Raw genomic sequence first — 18,342 nt, 5'->3', positions numbered from 1 at the left:
GTTCACGCATATGTAATCTAAGGATACAGTTTAAAGATGCAGAGTAACTTTTATAAAACCATCCATCATTCCCCCCTCCTTGTAATGACTTATACAGGGCTGGGGGGGGGGGAGGGGGGGTAGCCATTTAGTGCAGGGTGCGGTACAGCCTGGCGAGGATGCAGGTCCATCTCAGGGTACGTCCTCAGTCAGACTCTTTGGGGAACTGAGAGTGACCAACGCACCTAACTGTGTCTTTGGATAGCTGGAGGAAACCTATGTGGTACAGGGAGAGTGTTTAAACAGCACACACACACACACACATAGACACACACACACACACATACACACACACAGACACACATACACACAGACACATACACACATACACAGACACACACACACACAGATACACACACACACACACATACACATACACACACACACAGACACACACACACATACATGCACACACATACACAGACACACACACACACACACACAGACACACACAGACACACACACACATACATGCACACACATACACAGACACACACACATACACAGACACACACAGACACATACACAGACACACACACACACACACATACACAGACACACACACACACATAGACACACACACACCACTGCACCCTACCTGAGAAGTTTTGATTAAATGTTTAACACTCATTTTATTTGGACATAAAACCAAAATATACTGTAAGCATTGTATATCGTAGCAGAGTAAATGCATCAGTTAAAAGTTTATTTTCATATGTTAAAAAACTGACACATTCTTTTATTTAAAAGAATCAAGGCCAGTGATCAGTCTGCCAGATGGTAAAAACAGGTTTTGAAATATAAACATTACATAGAAAAGGTGAAGCCTTGGACTTGATGACTTCATTTACAAGAATAACTTCTAAAGTCAGCAACCTCATTTTTTTTTGCTAGAAACCTTGAGTACTTCAGTATGTTTTTACTATCAAAAATACTCCATTGTGCAAGAGTATTAGGCTGTCAAAGAAAATATTTCAGCCTATTTTAGTGTGTATTTGTTCAGAAAAAGCATGATGTAACAAAATACAGCACAATCATTATGAACTAAATCATGTGTTATTCACTACATAACATGGTCATATATCTGTAGTAGGGATGTGTGGATCCATACTAAAATATTGATTCTTTTGATGTGATCATTTTCATTTTGAGAATCAATTCTCACGCTAAAATAACTATTTATTTGTATGTTTTTTCGTTTTGTTTATTTGTTCAGATCTGGTGGATTAAATGTTTATATTATTATGGGGGGAGGAGTGAATTGAGGGGGCGCCCAAAACTGTGGTCAGGATTGGGCTGCATTGTGTACTGGTATCAGGACCAGTATCAGCGCTACCAACGTTCATATTACTTGGTATCGGATGGAAAAGAATGCTAGCATTTGATTCAACAAATCCATGGCTACTGAAGAGGTTTTTCAAATGGCTTAGCTACGTAATGCACCTTGACAGACATAATACAATTCTACACTGACATAAAAATACTCTGTGTGTATCTACTTTTTAAAATCTTTAATATTAGCACATGTATTATTGCTGTTACCATTACTGTTACAGGTCCTATTGATTAAATTATACTAGTAGGCCTCATAAATTTTCTCATAACGCGGGGTTTTTTTTTGTTCATCTTTCATTACTTCGTTACAATGTTACATTACCTTTTATGTGTGTACTTGGCTGTAACACAAAATGCCCTTTTCAGGCAGAACCATACTGTAACACGCTGTTTATAGGTGTGACACTAGTTTGCACCCTAGCTTCACACCTGCAAGCCCGTGGGCTTGCCCCTAACCCTGAGTATGTCTAAAGCATCCATGTCCTTGTGTTTAATCCAGTTTCCTCCTGCAGTCCAAAAACAACTGGTATGGGGAACTGGCGACCAGCGTTGCTTATTATGTGTGATTATCTGTGCCCTGCAATAGCATGGCATTTAATCAATAATGAGAATTTGATCAAACAAACAATACATAAAGCCTAACAATACATAATACTTGTTTTTTTCCCCGAACAAATTGATCCACCGATCCCTGTCTTTAGTATATTCAGAGACTGGTGACATCTACTTCAGCCGCAAAGTCCTCATCAATTCTGCGCACACCTTGCAGAAATGAATTTTGTTGCTTTCCTCTTTACAGAATACCTGCAAGTGATTCGGACTATCTTGGGTGAACTGCTCGCTTCTGGTCATGTTACAGCATTTCAATTGAGTTATGTCCTCACTTAAAAAAAAAAATAAAAATTTGTTTTTCCATCTTTTAACCTTCAGCTAGGAGACAGATGCCTTATTTTTTTCTGTAGGATTTGAAAGAAAAATTACACTGTCATGTCATCTATCCAGTTTTTTTTTTTTAATTCATCTGTACTCAGTCACATGTAGTCAGTACAATAAAATCCACGTAACTTCCAGCAGAGTATAGTGCCAAATACATACAAGACAATAAACAGAAGACAATAAGTACTGCAGCCAATGATAAATAACAATAAATAACAAATAAGAAAAATAACACCACCTTAAACAAACAAACACTTGCCATGAATGTGTGCATTGGAGGTAGAGCCTAGAGAGAATAGTGTCAGAGCTGTTTTGCAGCCTAATTGCTTGCAGCTAAAATTCTCCCGGAATCTTGCGGTCTGAGTGTTCTGAGGTCCTATAACCATTTGGCAGAAAGGAGGAGGGAGAGACATGTTTGCCCAAGGTGACTGGATACCTTCATGATGCATTCCGCCTTTCTAAGGTAGCGTGCTGTTTATTTCTTCCCATCTATAAGCGAGCGTTGCTTCCTGTCTGAAGTTTGTCAAGGGAGCAGAGGAGCTTCCTCTTTGGTGTGTGTCCAGTCACATAACCACTGTTCGGTATTTTTTTATGTTAGACTCATTAACACACACATCTGTCACAAAATTCTGTGGACTTTAAACTGTCAGAGTATCTCTGATTATCTTGTTATCTTGAGCTACAGTATATGATGCGTGGGTCCTACATTGAAATGAAATATTGTTCTCATCGGTCTTTCTGCAAAAGAAAAATAATAATGCATAGAATATAAATATGTATGACATGTTAGACGAAAGAAGTATAGGTCAATACTTGATTTGGTAGAGAAGGATTGTGCAAATGGGCACAGGATTGAATGAACAGGAATGTGCAGTTAATGAAAAAATATATTTTAGTTTCAGTGTGTAGTCCGGAGAAGGGGAAAGGTAGGTTATAGGCTCTGGTTTAGGATGCTCAGTCACTTGCTGTTGTACTGTACTGTTTCTGTTTCTGTGCCAGAACTTGTAACATTGATTTTTCAAGCTGTCCAGAATTGCAATTCTTTTCAACTAGAGGCATTTTCAGGATTGAAAGTGACTAGGGAAGGGTTTCTGTTTGCCAGGCGTGTATTCTCTCATGGTTAGTCTGCCACCAGAAAGCACATACTTTTATGTTACTAGCCATTTTTGATCCAGGCCATTGCAAGTCTTTGTAAAGTGTTAGTCTTTTCGATAGCAGTGTCCCTCTGTGCCGAATTATACCATCAGATTCCATAAAATGTTTCTTCTCACGATTTACTAAGGAAACTCATCTCAATGTCTTCAGGGAAATCAAACATGTCGGTAGACAGTTTTTATTATATATTTGTATACTTTACCATATTAAATGTTGCAAACTTCCTCGAGGTTTACACTGAGGGCTGTATTCAGCACCATACTCCCTGTGGATATTCATGCTATCAGATTTGCTCCCTGATTTGTGCGACATACTATGTAGCCTATTTCCAAGAATCTCTTTACCTGTGGTTGACCCGCCCATATCTCTGCCGTAAACAAGTCTCCTCCGTGCCACAGGGCTGGTCTCCATATCCTCACCTTCTGTCACTGCTTTATTCTGATCCTCTCTTTTCTGCTCACAACAGCCATTGCAACTAGGTCAAAGCACCAGGCTTCCACTGGCAGCTGTGTCCACCTTCCCCAGACAGACAGTTGTGTCTCAATAATTTATAATTTCTGTGTGTTTTGTGTTTCAATTACAAATACGGCAGTGTTTCCGAGCCCGGTCCTGAGGGACGCACAGCCAGTCCGCGTTTTTGTTCCCTCCCAGCTCCCAGCCAGACAGCCCACATTTTTGCTCCCTCCCAGCTCCCCCACTGCGCCCCCTACAGGGAACTCGGAGGAAGCAAAAACGTGGACTGTCTGCAGGTCCCCAAGGACTGGATTGGGAAACACTGATATACAGAGTTTGCATAATTAATATTTAACTTGTTCTTGTTATAATCATTTTGAATACGGTGGGGGCTGTCTGCCTGAGGCAGGATTTGGGGGCTCTCTTGCGTTTTCATGGCAGTCAATGGCCAGTTTTGTGCCTGCAAATGACTCATGTAATGAAACTTTGAGTACTGGACTGTTTTCCTCATAAATGTTTAGAGTTCATTTATTTATTGATTTGTTTGTTTATTTATTTATTTATTTATTTATTTATTTTACAAGGTTGATGCACATTTCCAGGCAGTGGTGCTGGTTTGATCGCTTTCAGTTTTGGCTGTGTGTTTTGCATTATAAGGGTTTGTTTTCAGTTTTGCTTTCTTTAAACAAACCTCGATTGTTTTTCTTCTTTTTTTTTTGGGAGGGGTGGGGGGGGGCTCTATACGTCATTTGGTTGTCCTCTCCCCTGCTGCATTCAGCAGGAAGGATTGGTCATATTTTAGTGATCATCTAAAACATAATCGCAGTAAACAAAACAACCCGTACCAAACTTCAAGCTTTATTTAGTTGGGATGCAACTTGTCACAGTCCTACAAGAAGTGTTTTTCAGTATTTTGTGCAAATACTAATGCCAATGCACTAATGAAAAGACAAGCGTGAACACAGAGCAGCAGTTTATAACCTAAACTAGCTAACGGCCTTTTAGTGATTCTGTACCTTCTATCACAGATTAAATTAATTAGCATGCTGTCTGGAAGATAGAGGTTGAGATGTCATGAGCCTGCAAAGCCAGGCCTTAGAAGGCAAGTCCATGCAAAGCCCCACTCAGACAGACATGGCTCTAAGAGAAATACCCTATTATACTGAGTTGTAATGAAATAAACCAGTGCTGATGTTTCTCTGCGGCGTAACGCAACACCAGGAGACAGATAGTACTCATGCGGAAACATCAGCCTACACCTGTATCGCTTACCTGAGTTATGTTTCTCCGTAGAAGTTAGATTGATGATTCGTCAAGTCCGATCAGTTCTGTTCAGTTGTTGGGTACGGAGGATTTCGCACTCACGTTTTAACATTAAAAAGGAATATTGCAAATATAGTGGGTGGCAATGAGGGTCTGTAGGTATGTGTGGGTGGGTGTGTGTTTTATGTATATGTTACATTGTGGGGACCAAATGTCTCCACACTGTGATAAAAACCTGTTGTTTTGACAATGTGGGGACCAATTTTTTGGTCCGTACTAGGGGAAACTCAATTTTATAAAAAATCTGTGATTGCAATCAAAAAACTAAAAATGCCAAAAGTCATATATTTGGTTACTTATAGTTAAAGTTTATGGTTGGGTTAGGGGTTAAGGTCATCATATTTAGGATTATGAGTTATAGCCGTAGAAATAAATGGAGAGTCCTTATGACTCTGTGACGGACGTGGCATTCCCGTGCTTCTCCCTTGCGTTGTCTACAATAGTCTCCCAACTACAACCCCCAGTGACCCTGTATTGAATAACGTGTTACAGGATGGATGGAGTGTTTGTTAAAGAACTTTCAGCCCTCTTCCAGTTGAGCTGTCATTTAAGCATGTTGCAAACTATGTTCGGAAAACCATGGCCCAAATTTGGAAGCAAAATATATGTAATTATGAAAATAGCAAAAAGTGCTGTGTGAAATAAGTGCAGCAAGACTTGTGAGCAAGTTTTAAGGGGTAAAATACAGTAATCAGCTGACCATTTTACTGAATTAATGAACTCTGACTATTATTTAAAAAATGTTATTATTGTTATTTCTGAAAGCACTGAATGGATGAATTTTCTCTAATGTTAGTGGTACGTCACCATTGGCTCGCCTCAACGCCGTGCTTCGTATTGACTCCCACATTGGGGACGTTACTTTCTTTAAAACCCTGGGAAATGTGGACTATACGCTCTGAAAGTAAGTGTGATGTGATGCCTCTCCAGCCATGTGTTTCTCCAGCTGATGTGTTTTCTAGTATCACTTTGTTGCCAAGCCCATATATATGTTGAATTGAACGCAGTTTATATGAAGCATTAAGTCCCACTCTCTCGGAACTGCCTACTCTAGTACACACTGCTGTAGTGTGCCTGGTTACATTTGTGAGACGTACAGTATCACTTACCAGGATAATTATTGTTGCATTATCGTCGCAGTAAATTCTTTAATGACTATCCAATTTTATATTTCTCTGAAAAAAAAATGGAAATAATTACTTAAACTAAGCTCGTTATCTTGTGAAGTAAATTGGTTCAATTGTAAGTCTGATTTCTTTAAGATTGATTTTTTTCTTCCCATACATATTTATAAAATGTAAAAATTTAAAACTAGTCTGAAAAAAAAGCAACACACTGCATAAATTGTTGCTGTGCTTTGTGTGTGTGTGTGTGTGTGTGTGTGTTTTTTCCTGCTGCTATAATAGTCCAGATTCAGGAAGTAGACAAAGGCAATATTAAAGGTTTGTGTTTCTGTAGCAGTGGTGCAAGCGCCAAACTGCCAAGATGGAATTTAAGCTGCAAGACTCGTCTGCTGCCGGGAGAGAGAGAGGAAGCATGCAGCCGTTCTAGGAAGAATGAACAGCATTTGAACCTCATGTTATTAGTCATAAAAGCGGGGCAGATGTGATACCATTCTTAACAGTGAATCAATATGTGAAGTGTGCTTGCACTTGTGCATTTCAAACAAGCATGTGCCCAGGGATTTGCTCTGCCGTTTTCTCCCTCTCTTATTGTGTTCTGTGTAGAAAGAATCAGCCAGCCTTGTTGATGGGGCGTCTGAATCTGTGTGTGAATATGATTTAGAGCGTATTGAAATGACGGAGACCAATAACAGCAACGCTGAAGAAAATGGAGGTAAGCTAAGATGCCTTATTTTCCTTTCTGTATCGCTTTTCTGCTTTTTTAAGGGTAATGGAATGAATTTGCTTTATACTGGGGGAGGAAAAAAATCTTGTTTTAACTAATGACACAGCCCAATTCTACAATTATTCCTCTGTCAGATTCCCTAAGGTGGTTGAATGAATAAAGCAGGGCTATAATCTGTAGCTGGCATGTCTTGAAAGAATTGTTGTTTTAAGTACACACAAGCCTGCATAAAGCCTTGAGTGTTTCTGTGCCCTCAGCGCAGACGGATACTGTAAATATGGGCATATGGAGACTATCATCATTCATCATGCGGCCTCTGACAGGCGCTGTCTCTGTTCTGTGGGGAGGAAGTTGTCAGCTTTGTTCAGAAAGAGTGATTTCTGTGTCTGCATTACGTTGGCCGTGTTTATGGGGCTGTAACATAAAAGACATCGGGAGAATGTAGCTGTGCTTGAGAAGTGACTTAGGTGGCATTTTGCAGGCATTGTTTGAATAACTGAATTGGAAGGCTCGAAAAAGGTCAGAGGGCAAGGTCAGTTCTGTTCCCGGTGCATATAGTTACCTGTGTGTGTGCGTGCGTGCAAATACAGTATATATTTGCAGTGACTGCGTTTAGTGAGATATCGCATGTGAGTTACGCGTGCCGAGCAGCTGGAGATTTGCAGCACACCTGTGTTGTCTATCATAATTTGGAGCTGTAGTCTAATTTAAAGTACCATGGTGGAGTGATCTGGCAAATGTGTACTGCACGTTTTAAGAAATATCAATTCACATGAGTGTGTGCAATGTTATGTCTGCCATGTAATTGCATTTTGTTTCGTTTGATCATTTTAATGTATTTCATTTGTCATGCGGGGTGAATGGATGTTGGACAAAATCACATGTGGAATCACATGTGGAGAGATTGGGATAACAAAAATTTTATCCACATGATTTATTTTACTTTCTAAATGAGTTCAGATACTGGATGTGAAGATTAATTAAATTGTAAATCTGTGCAGAAACGATTAAAAAATATTTGAATGCATCAATTTTATCCTTAATTCATTCAAAGGGTATTTTTAAAAAAATTTGGAATATTATGTGTTTTGTTATTGTTGTTTCATTTTTTTTTTATTTTTAACTGCTTTTCAATCCAAGTTAGAAACGACACCATGAATGTTTGCTTTGAAACTAAGCATTTGTTCATTCCTTGTGTATAACCGCATTGAGTCTGGCTGGGTTATAATTTCTACGTGGTTTTTTAAAACAAAGAAAAATAACAGGAGAGTAGTCAAGTACTTTTTTGCACATTGCTGTGTTATTCCTCATGAGTTTTCCAGTCAGTTCTCTGAATTATTGCTTGCTACCTTTAACTAGTGCTCAGCCACTTAACTTAATTTTACATAATTCTAGCATCATTTGACATGCAATACAAGTGAGGTCAATTATAAGGTTAATGTTAGTTGGCTAGATTACTGGATACACTTAGATTAGTGTAATGTTAGTCAGTCCCTCTCCCAGGAATATCTGCAAGTCTGGTGTTTAAGGAGCAGATATTATGGAATCTAAGCTGTGAAAATGTAGTCATATCACTGAGATATTATTGGTTTTTTATCTCCTCGTGGGGCGGCACGGCAACTCTGTGGGTAGCAGACTACAGGGTTCCGGGTTCGATTCCTATCCCTGGCTCCGTATGTGTGTGCGGTTTGGCTCTCTCCCCACCATTGTGATACTAAATCAGATACTCGGATGATCTCCTACCTGTTCTATCTTATAACATAGCAACTTTGACTATTATTTGCCAGTAATTGTTGTAATACTGAAGAGAAAATATAGTTTTGAAGTCTTATGAAGAGCTTCTGTGTCAGCTGCTCCTAGCATTTATAGCATTTAGATACGCAAATGACACATTGCAGATCACCTTGTTCATCTCTGCACTCTGCTGGTTTGTGCTGCTGTGGGCTTCTGTCCCTACAGACTCCAGTTTAAATATTCCTCAGCTACTCTATGGCTTCCCGGTGCATCTCTGATTCAGATATGACCCATCTGCCTCAAACAGGTCCCATCAATCTTTAAGTACCCCGTAAATCTAGAACTTTCTTTCATATGCTACAATTTTAGCAACATGATTAATCTTGTTTCCTGATATTTTCTCTGCCTTTCATGTGGCTGTATTACTAAGACTAGAGTATTTTAAGGTCAAATGCTGTTTACCTGAATTTGCCTTGCAGAACATCGGCCCTTATTTTGCACAGAAATTATCTGCTGCATTGGCTGCTATATGGTAACTTTATTCCTCCGTTCCTGCACGCTTTCTCTAGAGAGAGTGCAGTACCTGCCTGTACTGGACTGGTTCGTATGTTAATGGACAGACCCTGTCCTCCATCTGCTTGTACATCTAAAGCCACAAAGACATTTTCCATTAGTCATCCTGCAATAAGCCACCTGGTGACATAACTTTTTACAACTTGTTCACAAACACTAAATAAGAAGCGGTAAGACGTAATTCATTATTTCTTTTATGACGTCGTTGTACAGTATGCTTGTCCGTTTGCCAAAATGGTGAAATTAGAAGTAAAATTCTCAGAAAAATGATTGAAAGAAATATGTAGGTGACGTTTGTAGGGCATCTCGACAAATGTTCAATTCGCAGATGAAAATGCAGGAACATAAAGACATTTTACAAATGAGCTGTTATTTAGCCCATCTGCTGGTGTGGGTATAATTTTATCTAAAAATGCTAGTCATTGTTCTATTAAGTTGTTTAATTAAACTTATATTAGCTGTCGACTTAGCTGTGAACATGAGCGATTGTGCCAAGTCTGGTGTACTTGTGAATAGTGCTTCGTATTGCAGTCTGTCGTACCCTGAAAGGCCTCAGCAGCCGTAGGCAACATTCTCACAGCAGATGGCGCCTGGGCTCTCAGTAGCCACCAGGAGCAACTATACTCTCCCTGATCAACTATTTCTTCCAATAATCCATTTACTCAGTTGGCTTCCTTTTCGTTGAGCCCCGCAACAAAGTGGTTTATTGATTCAGAATTTGTTCAGAGCTGCCAAAATTGAATTTTTCACCGAGTATTCTTCTCGTGCTGCTAGGATAGAGCAGCCGCCGTCCTGCTCTCCATGAAACAGATTTTAGATTTCGTGTTTATGGATGTGACAGCATATAATCCCATCCTCCTTTTAGATGTGGAAGCCAGCACTTTTCCGGCTATTTCAACTAAGCTATTTGCTGATCTTTTAAAGACACGCACATAAAACGTTTTTTGAACTTTGTCGCGTCATAAAAATAAAACGAAATGTAGTCCGGTTCCAAGTCTTTGTCCCTTTCCTTTAAATTTTTTATTATTTTTTATTATTTCATGCTTTAATCAGCACTTTTTAATATTGTGTTCACTTTTGGGTTTAATACTAATATTTTTCCGGCTAATAAAATTTAAACTTAAATGTTTTGTTTAATCATTAATGTATGTACTGTAAGCTGTGAAGATATTCCACAATGACATTGATCATGCAACGATTTAATAACAAGTTATTGTAGAAATCTACATTAACATCCAAAATTGCTGTTGATTTAGAAAGATGTTGCTGGAATCTGGCCTCCAGTGATTATATCTTAATTGAAAAGATCCTGAATTGAATTGTAGAAGATATACAAATATATCCACCCTGCCTGAAATAAAGAAAACCGTTTAATACTGGACAGAATGCTTCTCACAGAATTACAAAAGCTAGTTATACTTTAACTGTTTGAACACAATGCTTACTCAAAAAACAACATAGAGAGTTACACGTACATAGGTCTAGGCAATATAACGGTATTATCGGTAACCCAGTATCGATACCTAACTGTGACTAATCGGTGATTATCGACTTTGTCAGCGAAGTAGGAATCGGCCACACACAAAGCAAGATAGCAAAGATTTATGAGTTTTCAGTCATCTAGCCTGCGTTTCTGTTGCAGTTTTAAAAGAAAAATGGTATGCAGTGCAAAGGTATCATGTACGTAAACATTGGTTATAATGGTGGCGCACGTCTGCTTCTAAGGATGCTGGACGATTCCATTTTATCGTTAATCATAAAATCTGTAAAATAAATGATCACATATTATTTTTTTAGATATCATTCCTACAAGGAATTGAACAGAAAAACACAGTATGAGCTTAAATAGGCAATCGTATTTTAAAGAACGTTACGAGCACTATAGGAACAAAATCGGTATTTCTACTGGTTTATGTAACAAAAGCATCTGCCAAAAAAATTAAATATGTAAATATACCTCTGGTTGCTAAAGGCTGTGTAATCAAATGTTAATCATCTACTTGTAAGTGAAGCTTGAATGCTCACAACACTGTATGAACATTTAAAAGCATAATACATTAGCATAATTTTACATTTTAAAGGACTTTGATGCCAGGAAAAGAAACTAATGTTTCAATCAATGTAAAAATCAATTTCATAACCGCCTTTCCAATGCAGGGGCATGGTGACAGTAGAGCCTGTTCCAGGAAATGCAGGATACGAGGATACGACCCTGGATTGAACGCTAGACCTTCAAATATACCACACAGAAGGCATGCTGTGCAGTTGCGGTCCACCTGAGTGATGCTTTTGGACTGTGGAAGGAAAAACGAGAGCCTGAGTATGAAGGGGAAATCCACATGAACAGGGTACAAGATGCACACATGGGGGGGGGGATGGGGATGGGGGGGGGTACTGGGGGGGCTGGGGAGGCTGAAACCACAGCGCTACTCACTGAACCAAAATACAGTACAATCCATCAAGGTGTCCTGTTCCTTTTCTCTACTGGAAAACATGGTTCAGAATGCAAGAAGCAAGCTGGCATCTGTGTAAGGGCAGAATATCAAGGAAGACTCAATTGCAGCTAAAATAAATGGATACGTTCTTCTGTATACTGGATTTCAACTGTTTTACCCCTAATTTATAATGGGGAAAAACATGTATTTATTATGATATATATCATCAATCCCTTAATAAGCACAAAAGTGATAAAGTGACGATAATCATAAACCTGAGTTAAAAGATTAGTAATTCATAATGAAGTATATTGAGATACAGGTAGCAAGTACTCTCTGCTCTTCCCCTCTCCTTCTCACATATCAATAGCACTCCGCAATAGCTCGCAAATATACTGTATATCACAGCAAGATTCTTAATTGACTTTTTGCTGACGTGCCAAGCTGTTAAACTGCGAAAGTTAGCAATTTTAATGGATGCTGCAGCGATTCCTCATCTGGGTAGAGTTCTAGGCGTACCCTTCGGGGGTCCGGAACTCTTCATGGACTGTGTGCTTGGACAAACGTGGAACTTGTGATCCAGCTACGCCAGGTCTGAACATTCTATCTGTGTTTAGCTTATAAATGGGCTATTATGTAGTATTAGATAATTACGTATATGTCATCCTCCACAGATAATCACGTCTCTCGGTTAATAGTACAAATTAACTTTGTATATACTTGCATTGTGTGCCTCTTGTTGCACAAATTACCCAGCTAGTTGGGACATTAGGAATTAGGCAGGGCCTACTGTGGTAATTAATGTGGGCTCGTGGGTGATGTGAAAGTCACTACAAAGCACAGTAGGTTGTAGAACAATAGAAATGTGGCAGAAGTGTGACCAAATGGTGGTGAAAAGCAGAGCCAAATGGGGCCTTTTTCAGAATATACTAGTATTGCTTAACGCTAGGAAATGTTAAGGTTGAGAGAATGATACTGAAAAGCCTGGTAGCTGATAATGGTAATCATACAGATACTTACTTATTATTGATATTCTTATCACTATTTATATGATTAATTAATCAATTAATTAATTGGTTAGTTTATAATAATAATAATAATAAGTAATAATGGGGAAAAGCAATCAGTTATTCTTTGCTGTTTTAGTTTGTTTTTTTCCTGGTATTTTATACAGTGTTTAATGTTCATTTTAATGGTTTAAAATACTTAATTTCTTTCTCATTTTTTAAGTGGTTATTATATGACTGCAAGCTCTGTAACTAAATAAATGCGTTGTCTCTTGAGTTTTGTTGTTAAATGTAGTTGTCCCAGAACATGATTATAGGGAAATTGCTTCAATACAAGCAAGAATTACTCTTGAGGAATGTAAAGGACATTTGCATAGTAATCTAAACAGAAATGTGTGTATAAATCAAGACAAATTTCCACGTACAAGTAGCTCCCGTAATATCAAGTTTTAGTGGGCTCTATAGAGATGTATTTTATATCTCTGTTTTTATTGCTGAAAATTACAGTATTTGTCATCATGCATAAAGTGTCATCTATAGTACAAAGAAAACTGCATGGGATTAGATTAAGGGAAACAGGACTTTCCGGAAGCATAGTTGAAGCCGGTGAGTGGCGTTCACTGGTGACCAGGTAACTCAAGTCATCTGACTGAGCTTAACCTGAAACTCAACCCCCAAACAATGTCAGTCGGACTACAATGAAGTATCTCTTGGACTGAGTTTCTCGAAATACAGAATGTTACCTTCCAGAAGTGGTGAGATGGAGAGGTATCAAATAGATATATCAATAGTTATTGACATTCTTCCTAATTGTAAGGAAAATTTGATTGAACAGAAATAAATCAAAAACTGCTTCTCTGACTTCAGACGACAAATATTTGAATGTAATAGACTGAATGCAGCCAAAAGCATCGTTTTCTGTTCATTTAAGTACTGTTTTCGAAAGGGATGTGCCGCTCTGTTACAAGCCAATTCGACAAACATCTCGATGTGTTGCCAATGATCCAATTTATTAAAAATGCATATAAAACACCTACTAATGCGATATGACGTGGTTTACCCCAATTGCGATGGAGTGGGATTCGACAAGATTTTGTGCACCGTTGTGGTGAATCTTACCATCCCTAGTTTTTCAGGAATACATGGTTATTTGTATGTGATCTGAGATGTTTTCAAGTCACCATAATTGTAGCAGAATGAACTACAATTTTGTCTAGGCATTCTTACCAGATGGTGTGCTGATGTAAACATGACGGTTTTACCTAAATATATCTGCCATCATCTATAAGCTCTTCCTGTGCGCACAGATGATAAGGTGCTTCTTACATGTAGTAAGTCGTCTGTCAAGCATTCTTATGCACATTTACTCATAGCCGCACAAGGGCAATTCAGAGTAGGCAATTTACCTGAAGTACACTTTAGACTGTGGGAAGAGCTTAACCATGTCACTAGTGATTTGCCACCAAAAATATTTACACATTACCAGCAAAGACATGGTGGCTACTGGTGTCTAGTGACACAGACTGAATTTATAAGCCTTTGTGTGTTGTTATGGTTCTGCTGATGAATTATCAGCCTTGTTAGAGTCATCTAGATTTAATTAATTACTTCAGGTACTTTCTCTTAATTAATAAATGAAGTAATCCTTAGGAAAAGTGTTTGTGTTACAGATGAGCCCTTAAGGTCCGCTCAGAGCTCGTGCATTCGGAGCAGTGCAGCACAGTGGATGTTCAGTACAGTGACCAGAGCTACTAATGCAGTGTGTGGTTTTTCCTTGTTGTATAAAGATAATGAACTATGAATATATATATATATATATATATATATATATATATATATATATATATATGTATATATATATATATATATATATATATATATAGTATAGTATAGTGTGTGTGTGGTTTGTGTATAAATACATATTTATATAAGTCATATATATATATAATGTGTATATATGTGATTATGTAATGTATTAATATGGACATTGATATCTGAAGGATTAATTTGATCCTAACCCACATACTGACCTGGTGTGCTAATTTAAATGTCAGCTATATATAATGTGTGTGTGTGTGTGTGTGGATTAGGTTTATATTACATTGTGGGGACCAAATGTTCCCTGCAACATAATAAAAACCTGTTATTTTTACGTTGTGGGGACCATTTTTCAGGTCCCGAAAGATCTGTGAATGCAATCAAAAAGTAAAAATATTTTGTTCGGTTAATAATGGTTAAGGTTAGGGCTGGGTAGCGGTTAAGTTTGTCATGTTGGGTTTAGAGTTTTCCCCATAGAAATATATGGAGAGTCCCCACAAAGATATAATTACAAACTGGTGTCTGTGTGTGTGTGTGTGTGTGTCCGCGTGTGTGTGTGTCCGTGTGTGTGTGTGTCCGCGTGTGTGTGTATGTGATAAACATTTAAATTACTATATATAATATATTTTACTTTTAATTTTAAATTAAATTAAATTTCATAACTCGGTTATGAAAACCTTTGAGCTGGGTGTTACAATGTTGTTTTTTCTGGGGTTTTCTAAAGGATTTAATTAGTGATTAGAACAATGCTGAAATTAGAAATTAGCACATTGCTGTAGAGGGATTTTTCTTTCTTTGTCAAGGAGTGCTACAAAATGGCAGGAAAAAGGTTAAGCCTATGAATTTCCTGTTTGACACAACCTACTAATGAAGCCACCTTATTACATGAAAGAGAGCATCTTTTGTGAGATGTTAATAATCACAGGCTCCAATCTGAATCTAAAGACTAATGCAGGTCCATTTGTTCTCATCTTTTAATTTTGTTCTTTATTCAATTTTCCAGCTGTAACTGATTGCCTTCTCAAGCACTTACGTGTTGTTAACGAGAGCCCTGTTATTCCATAAGCTCTGCCAGAAATCTGTGTGTGCTGGTGCCATTGCAGTGAGAGACATGAAGAGACCAGAGCGGCAATCTGCGGACTCACATTGCACCACTCCTGCACTACAGAGCAAGTCAGTGTCTTCCACGCAACAGTATACCAAAAAAGCTTTGAGACAGGTAGGGGCTGCTCTTCTTCTTTTGCTGACCAGCGTGTTCGACATGCATTTTCGAAACAAAGCTATCGGCTCTCAACAGTTTCTGCCAAGCGAGAAAATCACAGCCAGCTCTCCTCCAAGTACTAGCTGATTAATACAAATACATCAATTTTCAATATTCCGTAGCCCCAACGGTTATATGGGTAATAACTTAATCAGGTTTTATAGTGTGTGTGTGTGTGTGTGTGTGTGTGTGTGTGTGTGTGTGTGTTGCATAGATCACTTTTGAGGTCCCCATTTGGATAACCTAAGTCTTATAAAAATCTGTGAATACAATCAAAAAAAGTGAAAATGCCAAAAGTCTTGTATTTGGGTTGGTTACTTACTGTATGGTTGAGGTTGGGTAGAGGTTTAGGGTGTCGTGGTTGGGATTAGGGTTTTTCCCATAGAAATGAATGGACGGTCCCCATTTAGACCAACTTGTGTGTGTGTGTGTGTGTGTGTGTGTGTGCGTGTGTGCGTGTGTATAAATGCCTGTCTGTTTATCGTTCATCAGTTGTATGCCTGTCTAATATCAGCATAACATCATAAGTTTGACGTTTCGGAAAATGTCAGTATAGGAATTGCATTTATAAAGACAACTACAAGGCTACAGATACAAAGTACTTCCCCAGCTCCTATGGCCATCTCTCTGTACACCTTTACTGTACATATAAAGCAGCTTTCTTATGGGCATCTGCGTATTACATGAAAGAATGATCATTTAAATTATTCAATTAAATTTCACCATGATACCACTATTGCAGGTGCCTTTTTCATCAAATGGGGAATTTCCAGCACAATGTGAGATATCACAATAAATGTGGTCGCATAATACTAGTACAATTTGTGTAGATAATATTAGTATAATTTGTGCATCATTATAGCAGAATAATTTTTATTTGGAAATGTTAAAGAGTGAATTGAAGCTGATCTCTGATTGGCTGAGAAGGCGGGGAAGTAGATCTCTGATTGGCTTAGAAGGCGGGGAAGCTGATCTCTGATTGGATGAGATGGCGGGGAAGCTGATCTATGATTGGCTAAGAAGGGGGGGGAAGCTGTTCTCTGTGAACAGACCACTGTATACAGATACGACTGATTTCATTCAAATATACATCAATGAATGTCATGAAATACGTTGAATAGAAAAATGTCCGTTTATATGAACCCTTTGGATTTCCATGCTTTTCATTTCAGTTTGGTGGCTTAATAGGTAGTGATGCTGACTTACTTACACCTCCGGGGGTGGGGGCCCATCTTCACCCCCCCGCTGTGTCTGTGCAGTGAGCTTGTTCTCCTCATACCGTATTGGGTTCCTTGTGTTCATCTTTCCTCCTCTAAATTATCGTCATTTTATAATCCTTTGATTATTTTTTCTTTTTTTTTTGGTCAGTATAGGGAACTATATAGATAGTTCATTCTACCGTATATTTATTGATTCAATTATAAAGACATATAGCCTAATCATACTTATAACCATTTATATTAATGTTTGTAAAAATAAATTCAAACCAAATAAATGTAACCTGTTCATAAATGTAGCGTTTAAGTGCATCTGTAATGTCTTACTCAGTCATTCTGTAACAATGATTACGATAACTACTCATTTGAAGAATGGAGTAAAAGACACATAGAGACATAGAGAGATGCTTATCATCTTTAGGAAAAGCACTTGGGTGTTGTTGGATCGATAACCAAGAAAGACTTGCCAGTACTGTAAAATGTAACCATTGACTTACACAGCAGTTAACATACTATACAGAGTGCACAATGCAACACTAGTCAGTGTATGGTTTTTGACACTCGTGCAGTAATTATAAAATTGTTGTTTCACTAAAATTATATCGACCATTTGCAATGTTTCATGAAGAGACTGTGAGAGGGTCATGATCCACCTTTCCTGAGCATTTTCATAGAATAATTTTTTCCTTTCACTTGTACAAGGAACAATCATGTTGCTGGTGGTTAACGTTAAGGAAAGCAAGGTTATAAGTGAGTTTTAACTAAGTTTAAGGAGGGGGTGGGAATGATGCGTTCTGCACTTGCATTTGATGAAGGTGCACTGACGAGGCCTGTTACCATTGATAAAGTAAATGCTTTATTACTAACCACATACAGCCTTCCAGAGTGTGTTCCACCAGATATGTTCACCTGTTTTATTTTGATTAATGGTGTTGTCAATATGTAGGGTTATTTGACGTAGCAAATTTACAGAGATGTGCAATGACGGCTATTTGTGCCTCGCTTGCTCTATAATTTATGAATAACTGTTATTTTTTATTTTTAGAAAATGATCCCTAGCAGTCAGTTGCCAGAGCCAGCATTCCGACACAGAGAATCTGCAGTGAAATCTCCTGCTGTTTTTCTTCCATTTCCTGGGCACAGTTACTGAGCACCGCTAATAACATTCTACATTTATGATTGTAGTAATATCACATAATATCACATTT

At 38.2% G+C, this 18,342-nt stretch overlaps 1 protein-coding gene across 1 annotated transcript in view; it reads left to right on the top strand.

The window, feature by feature from the left end:
* The window catches only part of LOC111854336 (ASXL transcriptional regulator 3), a 79,074-nt gene that overhangs the window by 9,108 nt on the left and 51,624 nt on the right, over positions 1 to 18,342 (top strand). The window contains 4 exon segments of the mRNA XM_072710919.1: positions 6,038 to 6,111; positions 6,114 to 6,145; positions 6,969 to 7,077; positions 15,760 to 15,875. Of these exon segments, the coding sequence (XP_072567020.1) occupies positions 6,038 to 6,111; positions 6,114 to 6,145; positions 6,969 to 7,077; positions 15,760 to 15,875 (331 nt within the window).

This window comes from Paramormyrops kingsleyae, chromosome 4 (genome assembly GCF_048594095.1).
Source record: "Paramormyrops kingsleyae isolate MSU_618 chromosome 4, PKINGS_0.4, whole genome shotgun sequence".
In the NCBI taxonomy this organism is placed as follows: domain Eukaryota; kingdom Metazoa; phylum Chordata; class Actinopteri; order Osteoglossiformes; family Mormyridae; genus Paramormyrops; species Paramormyrops kingsleyae.
The sequence above is the reverse complement of the archived record's forward strand: the minus strand, read 5'-3'. Positions and strand labels throughout refer to the sequence as shown.